Source organism: Aricia agestis, chromosome 18 (assembly GCF_905147365.1).
Source record: "Aricia agestis chromosome 18, ilAriAges1.1, whole genome shotgun sequence".
Lineage (NCBI taxonomy): Eukaryota > Metazoa > Arthropoda > Insecta > Lepidoptera > Lycaenidae > Aricia > Aricia agestis.
The window spans coordinates 14,513,355-14,526,607 of NC_056423.1; the positions used below are offsets into that span (position 1 = coordinate 14,513,355).

The 13,253-nt window shown below is 41.8% G+C and overlaps 2 protein-coding genes across 2 annotated transcripts in view; one reads left to right on the plus strand and one right to left on the minus strand.

The window, feature by feature from the left end:
* Positions 1 to 13,253, plus strand: part of LOC121736265 (insulin-like growth factor-binding protein complex acid labile subunit) — a 76,422-nt gene that overhangs the window by 10,329 nt on the left and 52,840 nt on the right. The window lies entirely within an intron of this gene.
* On the minus strand, positions 6,736 to 8,662 carry LOC121736097. Its single transcript, XM_042127161.1, has 2 exons — positions 7,963 to 8,662; positions 6,736 to 7,397 (listed from the first exon to the last, which is right to left on the minus strand). Exons 1-2 carry the CDS (start codon positions 8,569 to 8,571, stop codon positions 7,359 to 7,361), a joined length of 648 nt encoding a protein of 215 aa, XP_041983095.1. The 5' UTR covers positions 8,572 to 8,662; the 3' UTR covers positions 6,736 to 7,358.

Here is a 13,253-nt window from a genome sequence, read left to right on the forward strand (position 1 = left end):
AATTAAAATATTTTTAACTTTTTCTTAAACTATATGTATTTGAAACAAGGTAATAATAAAATTTTAAGGCAAAACAGGATTTTACTAAAAACAAGATTTTATGTCATTAGTTTGAGATATATTTTTTTTTAAATTGCTCTAGATATGATTCAAGGTAATAATTTCTTCATTGGATGAAATGTTTCATTGTGTTAAATAAACTTACAGTTTGAAATAAGTATTTCATTGTATTAGAGCAATAAAATTTGAACTTCTTAGGTTAATTTTACTTATTCTTCAATTAATTTTTTTTTCCTTGATTGTAAAATTGCAACAAGAAAATATTTTTTTCATTTCGAGACTGCCATTATTTAAAGATGAATAAACATTACTTGTATTAACACAATTTTCCTTAAAATAACTTAATATGTCAAGAAAACTATTTTTCTTGATTCGAGAAATCCTTTTTATCTGTGTATGTGTGTATTTTATTTCAGATCTAATTGATATTGCATCAACAATTAGTGCAATATTCTGTAGGTTGACATTTTCTTTTGCAGCATCTTTTAGATAATTCAAAACTTCCGATATGAACCCTACATTACAATCATAAGTAGCTAAAAGTCTTCTAAGATTAGAAGGTTGTGGAATGCTAACAAAACTGAATTAAAAGATAAATGCCAGAGCAAAAGATTTTAGGTCGTCACTGAATCTCGTGCCTTTGTTAGATTTTTTTTTCGTTCAATTGCTGATGAATATTTGGGAAACAGTTTGTTATGACAGATTGCACCTCTTCATAATTTTTATATTTTTCTTCATACACGACGAAAGTGTCATTAAAATATTAATGTTTACATCTCTTCTCTTGATTTTCTGTATTAAGATTTTTTAACTCACGCTTCAATTTTATTTTTCTTTGTGTTGCAAGCAAAGTTGATGTTTGTGTATTTACGTCAATTTTTATTTTTTCCTTTGAGAACTTAGAAGATCCAGATTCTTCAGTATTGAAGCGTATAACGCTTAACACTTTTATTTAATTGCTGGTCAGTAACTTTCTTATTAGGATACCATGTTGCTTATTTTAAATATTTTTAAATTACCACCGAATTCATAGACCATCTCGTCTATGAATTCGGGTTCGATATCATTGCAAAAAATATCCTTAAACTTAGAGCATGCATCTTATATCGTCATCGGGCCTTTTCAAAAAACCCGTAAGGAATCCAAACAGAGAATCAATTTCACTATATGCTTCCTGTCGTCGCGATAATTCTGTACAGAGCATATCGATAACGGGCAAATAAGTTCTAATTTTTAATTTATTTCTACCTCTATGAACAACTTCTTCTGTTGCTTCGTCGTCGTGATGTCTTTTTCTTCTTCGTACACGCTGACTTTCATCACTATATTGGAAGTCAGCATTTTCGTTTGCTTTCATCTCGTAATCGTCAAATAATTCTCGTTGAGCAAGTAAGAAATATAAAAGAGATTTTAAAATATCAACTGCTGTCCGGAGATCAATAGATGACTTTTGAAGCGATAAACTGACCGCTATTGATTCGCTCTAGTATGGTAGCCTAAAAGCCTAAAAGTCAAAACCGATTAGACTACATCGTCTAGTCATCCAGTGTCGTTTCGCTGATTCCATACCGATGCCCTGCACAAGTCCACATACTTCTGTAGGAAGCTTTGTCAAGACGAAAATGTTGTAGAAATAGAAGATCGGGCATGCCTTCTATTCCTTCTAATTGCCGTCTTAACAAACGTCTCCTCCTGCGCCTGTCCCATATGGTTTGATGGTGTGCGGTCTACAACAAGCGTAATGCACGCATATTTCATTTTAATGACTATAATTTTTAACAACATCCATAATAATTATTGGCCGGTAGCCACACAAGTCACGTCCGTTTATGCTCGTAATTTTGTTCGTCAAATAATACCACCTTTCTACCACGCGTTCTTTACTGATGTAAAAGATCGCCGTCTAAAAACGCTAGTCGGTATTTGTCAATTCGTCTAGCGCTTTGTATGGATAAAGATTGGGGCACTTAATTTTGACCATATTCTTTACAGTGTTACCAACTATTCAAAACGTTTTCCCCCTAAAGCAACTTCAAACCCCACTAAATTTCAACAAAAACTCCCCAAAAAATCAAAATATTTAAAATTTCTTGCGGTATGTTCTACTAAGCGCTCAAAACGCTGAAATACACCTTCAACAGGTCAAACAAACAAACAGGCCGGCAGTTTTTAAGTACTTCAATCTTTCTTTTTTTCATTACATACAATGACAACAAATATAATAATCTGTCAGCCTACTGTCAGCTGGTACGACTCAAAAGACTATAGCGACATGTGCTTTGTGCGGCAGTTCCATCTTAAGCCCGGCCGCACATTGTCCGAAATTTCTGGTCAGAAACAGTTCGCCCATGACTATTAACAATGTCGGATGTGAAAAACGACAACTTTACAGGAGAGCGATTCAAAGTCTAAATTGTGCATAACTTTTTACTTATTTCAAGTAGGATCATGAATTTCAGGGTAATACTATAAAAGTTATTTACGTTTGATATGTTATTATGAGTATCTCGTATTTTATGCCTAAATATGAGAAAAGTCACTTCTGATCTTTTTAACAGGGTACGAGTAATGCTGATTTGTCGGAAGTGCCAGAACCGACATTGTTGCTTGTAGAAAATCGATGATTGCTTGTCGGAAGTGGCATTTACGTCATTGTTAAGAGGATACAACAGCGGCTAGAGAAATGAAAAAAAAGTACGTGTAATATTTATAGCTGTCTCCCTTACCTCAAGCCTATACCGCAGAACGCGATAGAGACAACTGCAGAAAATCCAGAAAATCAACGATTCGTTGTCCCCTGATTCCTTCTCCAAAACTTAACCGATTTAAGTACTTTTTTCATTAAAGATTAAAAAAAGGCTTGAGCTGTGTTCCTATGTTTTGCTTTTTTTGTATAATCTATCCAAATCTGTTTTCTGGACGTTTGAACACAGTGGAAAATCTGGCCATTTTTTTGGGTTTTTGAACGTTCATATCTTATTTAATAATGAAATTATGAAAAAAAAAAAGAAAACATAGGGACATTGTATTAGTGGCCGTAGATATTCAGGAAAAAAATTATAACTCTACTAGCATTATCCAGAGAGGAAACAGGGGACAACGTTTGTATGGAAAAAATGGCGGTGTGGAATCCTCTTAAGTGATAACTATTAATTTAAAAATATGTCGCATGTAGAAATTACCAACAAAAACGACAACAATTTAAAGAAAAAAAATAGTTTTATGGACTTCTGTCAAATAAAACGTAAAAACAATGTACGTATGAAAATACAAAACATTTCTTATGATTTAAATAATAACATTTCTTATGATTTAAATAATTCGGAAAATCAAATTTTCATCCGAAATGAAAACTTACTTAAAACATTGAAATTAAAAATTATTACCAACACTATTTTGTTGACTTTTTGATAGCATAACTTAAATTAACTAAACAAAATGAAAAAATATATATATATATATATATATATATATATGTCGCAGATTCAAATGGATGAACATCCGCACGGTCGCCATCGGTGTCCGACATATTGAGGTTTGAACACTTTTAGCACAGTCAGTGCGCACACCCGGCGCAGGCGATGTTCTCAGAGCAAGTGAAATCTCGACTTATGAACAAACGCACCACTGACAGTTATAATGACGTTGACAAATGACAAGTTGTCAAGTTGACAGCTGACAGTTGAAGTCTGTACAGTACTTCCGGTACAATTACTTTTAAAATTATTTATTATCTCTTACACGGCCATTCTGCGCATAAACGCGCTCTCGCGTTTCCCATCGATGTCTGATATGCTGAGACAGCAAAGCGCATATAGCACACACTCACACACATACGCACACAAAGCAAAGCGTAAAAGCTTTCATCAAGTTTTAGTTTTAGCATCTAGCAAATCCTCGGAGCCTATAACATCACCTGCTCGTAAGTCGTAACACATAAGCAAAGCGTTGTAGCTTTCAGCATCAACTATGAGTATCAAATACTCTCAAACTCAATTTCACTGCAAAGCGTAGTAGCTTTCAGCAACTCAGAAGGACAAAGCGTCAAATAAGAGCTTTCAGTCCACTTTTCTGTAAAGCGTTGTAGCTTTCAACCCCAACTGTCAATTTCACTGCAAAGCGTGGTAGCTTTCAACACATCATCATACAGACAAGCAATCGAACTTTCAGTTCTTCCTTCAACAAAGCGTAGCAGCTTTCAGTTTTAAATAAAACATTTTATTAATCAGTAACGGAATAACGTCTTTTATTAAGGAATTACCTTACTTGTTACCATCCTTAATACAGAAAGGATCACAGAAAGGATAAGATACAATCATGAAACAAAAGTTCGCTACAATATAGAAAATAATTTCAACTAAAAATAAACACGAAATTCAAAACAATCTGTTCTGCAACAATAATTAAATAAAACTAATCTGCCATGAGTTCTACAGGGTCAAGACATTCTGACAATCCTGGAAGACTAGCTGGATATTTACGTAATCGTTCATGGCACACGTATTGTGCCCGTCCTCCAGATAATGGTTCAACCATGTAGCGCTCATTTGGACAAACCTTAGTAATTTTACACGGGCCGCAAAATTTTTCACTTAGCTTATTAATTATTCGGGGATTTCTTTGAACTAATACTAGATCACCAACAACAAAAGGGTGAATAACAGCTTTACGGGAGTCATAACGCTTTTTATCTTTTGACGCTTGCTCGTCCATCCTACACTTAGCCGTTTGTCTTATTTCAGATAAATCCTGTCCGTTTGTAGCCTCTACTGAGAGATAATTTAATTTTGGTGGGGATTTGTTATATCCAAATAATAACTCGAAAGGACTCTTGCCAGTACTTTTAGAAATAGTACAATTTAAAGCTAATTGAACTTCACCAATAACAGATTTCCAGGATTTGTTTTCGTGATTCTCAGCAACGGTAAAACAATTAGTTAAAACGGACATTAGGCGCTCTACTTGGCCGTTAGCACGGCTGACGCCGCTAGCAATTTCATGGAATTCAATACACCATTCCTTACAAAGATTTTGAAAATCTTGACCTGTGAAGGATGTCCCTTGATCCGAGATAATGCGTTGCGGTGTTCCGAATATGTGGACAAAACTTTTGAGGGCTTCGCAAGCAGATCGAGATGTTAAGTCTTTGACAGCTGTTAAGTGGCAGAACTTAGTGAAAGCATCGACTATTATTATCACATATTCCTTGGACATCCTACCACCAGTCAGTTTACCACTAGTATCAATGTGAATGGTATGAAAAGGTTCTGCAACTTTATCTATGGGATGTAACGCTGATTGTTTTTTACCAGAAGGATTTTTATTAATTTTGCACGGTAAACAGTGGTCTACATAAGCCCTTACCGATGAAGACATATTTGGGAACCAAAAATGCTCTCGAATTTTAAACAAAGTTTTTTCCCATCCTAGGTGCTTTAATTCATCATGAAATTTTTGGATTATTTGCCAACGAAAGTTTTTGGGAACGATAACGCGACTATAAGTTTTACCATCTAATTGAAAATTTTTATACAATAAATTGTTTTTGTAGGTGTAAGATGACCTAAGATTAGTTTCAATGGTATCGTTCTCAATGGACTCTATAATTCGGTTTATGTCAGAATCTAATCTTTGTTCAGCTTGCAGCCATTCATCACTCACACGCGTGACATTCACTTCCTTGCAGTTCGTGGGATTACGGCTCAAATAGTCTACGTGCGGAATTCTTTCACCCTTTCGATACTCAATCTCAAAATCGAAGGTTTGCATATACGCCCACCACCTATGGACACGCGGTAAAAGCTCTCGTTTGTGACGTGATGCCTTTAATGCATTGCAATCAGTCACGACTTTGAATTCTCTACCAAGTAGATAATGACGAAAATGTTTAAGTGCCCTGAACACCGCTAGCGTCTCCAGTTCATAACTATGATATCTACTTTCTGCGTTCGAAGTCCTGTGACTGAAATAACCTACAACTTTTAATTGATTATCAAACTTTTGAAATAAAATAGCACCATATCCGATCGAACTCGCATCAGTGTGTAGTTCAATTTGCTTACTAGGGTCGAAAATCGTTAACACAGGTTCGGAAGTCAAATAGCCTATCACAGTTGCATGAGCTTTTGTGTGTTCAGTAGTCCATATCCATTTAGCGTCCTTTTTTGTAAGGGAGTATAGAGGCGCCATAATAGAGGAGAAACTAGGTACAAACTTTCGGAAATACCCAGCGAGACCGTTAAATTGACGTAACTCCTTCACATTAGTTGGTAAGGATGCGTTAGCTAAAGCCTCTATCTTCTTAGGATTAGGTTTAATGCTATTGTTGCCGACAATGTAGCCTAGATATTCTACTGAGGACTTTAGAAAGGTGCATTTCTTCCAGTTAAAAGCAAAACCTGCCTTTGATAGTGCAGATAACACCAGATCAAGGTCACGAAACGCATCCTCCTTAGTTTTTGAAAAAATTAGGACATCGTCGATATAAACCAATGCTACCTTATCTTTTAACCCTTTAAGCGCCTTATTAATGGCTCTTTGGTAGACAGAAGGTGCGTTGCAAAGCCCAAACGGCATTTTCAAATACTCCCATACACCGTCCGGCGTAATAAACGCGGTTTTTTCAATGTCCGCCTGGGATGCCATCGAAATTTGATGGAACCCAGAGGCCATATCTAAGCTTGAAAAATGACATGCTTGCCCCAAAGCATCAATTTGTTCCGATATCAGCGGCAAAGGGTAATTATCACGTACAGTGTTGGAGTTAAGCTCCCTATAATCGACACAAAGGCGGTCAGACCCGTCCTTTTTCTTTACTAGCAATGCGGGGCTTGAAAAAGGAGAGGAACTTTCGCGGATTATACCTTTACTCTCTAAATCAGCAATAATATCTCGCATTATAGTGCGTTCGGAAGGGGCTAGTCGGTACGGATGTCGCTGTACGATTTTATCGGGATTCTTTAGTTTAATTTCCATGGTACCTGTATTGACGGTAGTTTGAGAATTTCCACTAGTAAAATTTTTCTTGTATACTGCCAATACAGACTTCAACCTATTAATATCGTTAGACTCGGTCAAGTCAGTGTTAATTTTATCTAACTCTGCATCCATGTTCAAATTTCGACAAATATTAACACTAGCATCACGTATAATTTTAGCGCCATCGCTATTGAGGGTGAATATTAATCCAGGGGTTTTAAAAACCTCCCTACCTAAGATTACGTCATATGGTAGCAAGTGTGAATCGACTATCACAAACGTGACCTCGGTATGTAACCCGTCAAACTCAGCAAATGTTGTCATTTTACGAAATGAAAAACATGGCACCGAACCAATACCTGAAAGACGAGTAAACGAAACCTCCTTCTTATCGGGTAAATAATCAGCTATTTCCTTTTTAATCAATGAACATTCTGAACCACTGTCAATGAGTGCTAGTAAAGTATAGCCACCAATACACGTTTTAATCAAAGAGTCACTGGAAGATGAACAAACGTTAACCGATTTCGTCTGTAATTTGGAATATTTAAAATTTTTTGATTTTTCATCGCGCTGTTTAGTAAAACAAGTAGATTCAGAATGTCCAGTCTTATGACAATAGGAACATTGAGTAACATTTTGCTTATTACTAGGTTTATCGACTGGCATGCAAGAATCGGGATCTTCACGCTTATTTTTATTACGCAACTGTAAACAATGTCGCTTCAAATGGCCGGTCTTATTACAATAATGACAGCGACGCTCAGTAAGTGGCTCGCTTAGTCTGGAACGCTTGGGAATTTCATTATCAATTCGCGTCATAACGGATTGACGTTTTAAATTCTTAATTCTAGGGTACGTATTTAAATGTCTATCAAATGCCACAAAATTGGTTGGCGTGTTTTTAAGTAAATCAGTGCGTACCTGAGCGTCTGTGATGCCGGAGATCACCACCTCAATTTTGTTAGACTCACCCCAACCGGTATCCAACCTGTCTATCAGCGCCATCTTGTTAGTTGAATACTCGATGTACGTCGCCGCCTGGTCGCTCGTGTACTCCACCATGTCGCGAAACAAGTCGTAGAATCTCCTTGTCGAAATGAACTGCTGTGTGAGCCGCTCCTTCAATTCTTCCCAAGTCTTGCACAGCGGATACGAACGTGCTGCCCATTTCTTGGCACGGCCCTGCAGGCGAATAAAAGCCGCATTCCTGGTTTCGTAGTCCGTCCACGAGTTGCGCTGTTTGTGGTTCTCGATCTCGTCGCACCATTGTGCCGCAGTAAATTGACACTCGTCCGGATCAAAAGAGGGTAGATAAATTTCGCTAGCTTTTAGTTTTCTATATTCTACGGCGCTTGTTGGAGACGACTTGGAGTTTTGGAAGCCCGCCATCATATTTTGGAAAAACACCGCCCAGTTTTCAGATGAAGGGACCGTATTTCCTTTGTTCTCCGATGTTGAGGGGCCCGCCATATTGTCACCTTGATTTTCGCGTTCCGGCCGAAAATATTCTTCATTTTGAGTAGTAGCCATTGCGGTAGGCACGTGGGATGAATTTGAGATCAATCCCACCGCTGCTGTCGCAGATTCAAATGGATGAACATCCGCACGGTCGCCATCGGTGTCCGACATATTGAGGCGCACACCCGGCGCAGGCGATGTTCTCAGAGCAAGTGAAATCTCGACTTATGAACAAACGCACCACTGACAGTTATAATGACGTTGACAAATGACAAGTTGTCAAGTTGACAGCTGACAGTTGAAGTCTGTACAGTACTTCCGGTACAATTACTTTTAAAATTATTTATTATCTCTTACATATATATATATATATATATATATATATATATATATATATATATATATATATATATATATATATATATATATATATATATATATATATATATATATATATATATTGTTACGTGCTAGGGTTCGAGGATTTGGAGAGAAAGACCTGGTGACTCTCTTGAAGACTTTATTAACACTGCACTAACACTAGGTCACAACACTTAGCACTAAGTCCAAACACAAATCACTAGGTCCAATCACTAAGCACTATCACTGTCCTAGGTCGTAGCCAAGTCGCAGGTTTCACTGGTTCACTCACTATTGATCACTTGTGTTCACTCCGAAATCGCCTTGATGAAAGCTCGAAACGAACTAACTTGCCGGGCCTGCCTGCGGCTCTTTTTATATGGCGAGACGAATTCCAGAAATTTCCCGATTCACGTAAACAAGTAAACAACCGTGGGAAATTTCTAGGAGGCTCGGGCATGTACTACAATAAAACTGCCGTCCTTGCGATAAGTGCAGTAAGTTGAATTTAATTTAGACCTTATGGACTCAGTCATAAGGTCTAAATTCAAACACGCTAACAAATAAAGGGTAAACACGTAAACAAACATTGGACCTTCCTAGAAGGCTCGAGTATGTACTTGCGCACCACGTGTCCGTATACCATGTACCGTAACACTACTCCCCTCTTAGAGATGCTCGTCCCGAGCATCATTGTTACTGCCATGGTAACGCGCCAGACGGTCTATGTGTACCACTTTGAATGTCCCTCTTGGTTGCTTTTGAATCCTGTAAGTCACATCATTCAATCGGGTAACCACTTTGTATGGGCCGTCCCACTTGGTCTGCAACTTTGGAGATTTGCCTTTTCGGCGAGTTGGGTTATGCAGCCACACCAGTGACCCTTCTTCGAAGCCGCTTGTATTCGATTTCCGGTCGTATCTGGTCTTCATGTTCTCACTTGACTGTAACCCATTTTCCCGAACCATGGCGTGTATATAGCGCATCTTTTCCCTTAAATGGCAGACATAATCTGGTACAGTCTTCGGTTCCTCCGGTGACCCTCCTGTCAAGAGGTCTACTGGTACTCGCAGTTCTCTACCGTAATTGACATACGCCGGGGTAGCTTTTATGCTCTCATGCTCGGCGGTACGGTACGACAGAAGGAAGAGCGGTATATATTTGTTCCAGTCCTTTTGTTTGTCATCTACCAATTTCGCCAAATGCCTCTCAAGGGTCTGGTTAAATCTCTCAACCATTCCATCAGACTGTGGATGGTACGCGGTGGTCCTCGTTTTATGCATTCCCAAAATTCTGCACACTTCCTGGAAGACCTGCGATTCGAAATTCCTGCCCTGATCAGAATGGATTTCCAGAGGCACACCAAACCGAGATATCACTTCTTCGACTAATTTAGAAGCGACTGTTGTAGCTTCTTGGTTTGGTATGGCGAACACTTCGGGCCATTTGGTGAAGTAATCCATGACGACCATAAAATACTTGTTTCCCGATTCCGTCACGGGAAATGGCCCAGCTACGTCAACTGCGATTCGTTCCCACGGTGCGCCAACGTTATACAAGCGCAGGCTCCCACGGCTCCTTGTCTGTGGTCCCTTCACTGCAGCGCAAGTAGTGCATTTGCGGCACCAATCCTGTACATCGTCTCGACAATGTAACCAGTAGAATCGTTCTCGCACTTTCGTTAACGTCCTCTTTACTCCTAGATGACCTCCTGATACGCCATCATGCATTTCACGGAGAACATCCGGTACTCTCGTTCTTGGGACAACTATCTGAAGATGGAACTCTCTGCCGTTGGTCTTCTCCCATTTCCGGTAAAGTATTCCGTTTTGAAGAATCAGACTGTCCCATTGCGCCCAGTACGCCTTAGTGACAGCGCCAGTGGGTGCAACCTCACTCCAGATTGGCTTTACGTCATCCCGTTTCTTCCATGTGATGATGTGTCGAAGGTCGTCATCTCTTTCTTGAGCCTCTCTCATACCATCATTCTCCCATGGACCCAAAGGACTTGTTTTCGTTAACTTTAATGTTACTTCATTAGATTCCTGCTTAACACAATGTTTGCAGTCTTCTGAACACGGCCTTCGTGAGAGTGCGTCGGCATTCCCATGCGACTTTCCGCTGCGGTGTTCCGTCTTGAAGTCATACTCCTGGAGTTGTTCTATCCATCGAGCTACTTGGCCTTCTGGGTTCTTGAATTGTAGTAGCCACTTCAAGGCTGCGTGATCAGTTCGCAGTAGAAACTGTCTGCCGATGAGATACTTGCTGAAATGTTGTAGCGTCTTTACGACAGCCAAGAGTTCTCTTCTTGTCACACAGTAGTTTCTCTCTGGCTTAGATAAAGATTTGCTGAAATATGCAATTACAACTTCTCTTTCACCCTGTTTTTGAGATAACACCCCTCCAATGGCCGTGTTGCTTGCGTCCGTGTCGACTATAAACTGACTTTCAGGTTGTGGATCGCTGCAGCTACCGCCATTGCTCTCCCGTTCCTTCCACTTCCCAGTATGATACGCCTGACTTCTTCAAACGTGTACTCCTGCTCTGTTCCTTCGCCTCCTCCCAGTACCGCCTCTTCCCCTGAGAAGTGTGCGGCCAAACAGACCAAACAAACCCGACAGTCAACGGCCCGGGAAGCCAAAGGCTTGTTACAGATTAAGGCCGTAACCGCCGACTCGAGTTTGCTAGTAGCCTGATCTCGCCTATCCACCTCTCTTAGGGCTTCAGCGACGGGAAGGCCCGATAAGGCCCGCAGCGTAGCTGCTTCCTCCCTTTTGTCTACCTCCACTTCGTGCTCCCCTTCCTCTGTCCGAGTCTGCACGGGGGAGTCACGTAAAGCCCAAAGTACAACAACAGCGTCTAGCGCTGTCGCCTCGTCTATACTGCCAAACTCTCTAGCTATTTTTGGCAGGTCTAGAGTCCCCCTCAGGGCCCTGGCCACCGCCACTGCGAATGTCGTGTTCATAGCGGCAGTGGCGAAGAACCCTCGTACACTTCTTCCTACGTCCGTTCGCCCCCGCATCCTAGCCGCCGTCCTGGCTGCCATTGCTACCAAAGTCCCCCTCGTAGTCGCCTGCTGCTTGGTTGCCGTAGGCACGAATGTTCTGCCCCCCTTCTCCCCCGAGCTCTGACTCTCTGCGATCGTGCGCCTCAAGTTGGTGGCTGCGTGGTCAGTGACTTCTCTGACGCTTGTTATGTCAGCCTTCCTAGGCGCGTTGCTGAGTATGGTAGCGGCCGAGGGGTCGAATTCCACTGCAGAGAGTCTGTTCAGCCTGCTCCCCCCCGACATTGCGCCAATTGCTCCTAGTCCCAAGCCCCGGGTCCCTGTACCCAAGGGGCTATCATTCTTCCCATTGTTGATTAGTGCGTCCACCAGCATATCGGCGCACCCTCCAACGTCGCCCTCGAAGAACATGCCCCGCGCTGGAATCGCCTGTGGGGCAGGTGCTTGGCCTACGCTCACTGTTCCTACCGCGGTAATATCCCTTGCCACCTCCTCATTGGCCTCAAGGCCGCCCGCGTAGGCGGCTTGCTTACTCGGCCCCGGCGTGTACAGGTTCTTCGAGCTGGCCCTCTCTGAAGCCTCCTCTGCCTCCTTCTCCGCTCGCCTGCGGGCCAGTTGTTCTGCCCTCTTCTGCTCCCTCAGCGCCGCGATGTTAGCATTCGCTTGCCTTTTCAATGTGATGAGGTCTGGCGGGGTTTGAGCACTAACCCTTTTCACCGTGCCCCCCTGGCTGTGCGATGACATTCCGCTGCCTGATGCGGCGCCACCTCCCCCTCCCCCTTCCCCCTCAGGGCCGTGAGACCCTGACATCGTCGCCCTCGTCCTGCCCCTCCAAGGGAAGCGGGCAACTTCCCCTTGGAGCCTCCTGCCTCTACCCCTACTTCTTCCCGCACCTTCCCCCCCTGAACTACCTCCTACCCTTTCTCCCTCCAACTTGCCCCTTGTTTACTCAAACAAGGAAAGAAAGGAGCCTGCTGGTATACTCGCCAAAGCTTTCACCAAGAACGCCACCTATTTTAAACAGAGAACAGTTTAAAAGACCGCTAGACAAACACTTGTATGAGAACACTTGTACGCCTTTCGGTCTTGTGCCTCTTGTAAAGCGCCGAACTTGCGGTCTTGTGATTCTTGCAGAGCCTGAATTAACTCAATTAGGCTTTGTAATTGGGGAGCCATTTGAGGGGCCGCAGAAGCTACGGGCGATGCTTGGTGGCTGGAGCCAGTAGGCAGGGGTTGAGCAGACGGAGCTCGGTGGGCGGAGCTAGTGGGCGTGGCCTGGTGGGCGGAGCTAGTGGGCGTGGTCATACCCAAAGTGGGCGGAGCCTGAGGGGCGTGGCCAGTGGGCGTGTACCGGTGGGCGGAGCCAGGGGGCGTGGCTTCAGCCAAAGTG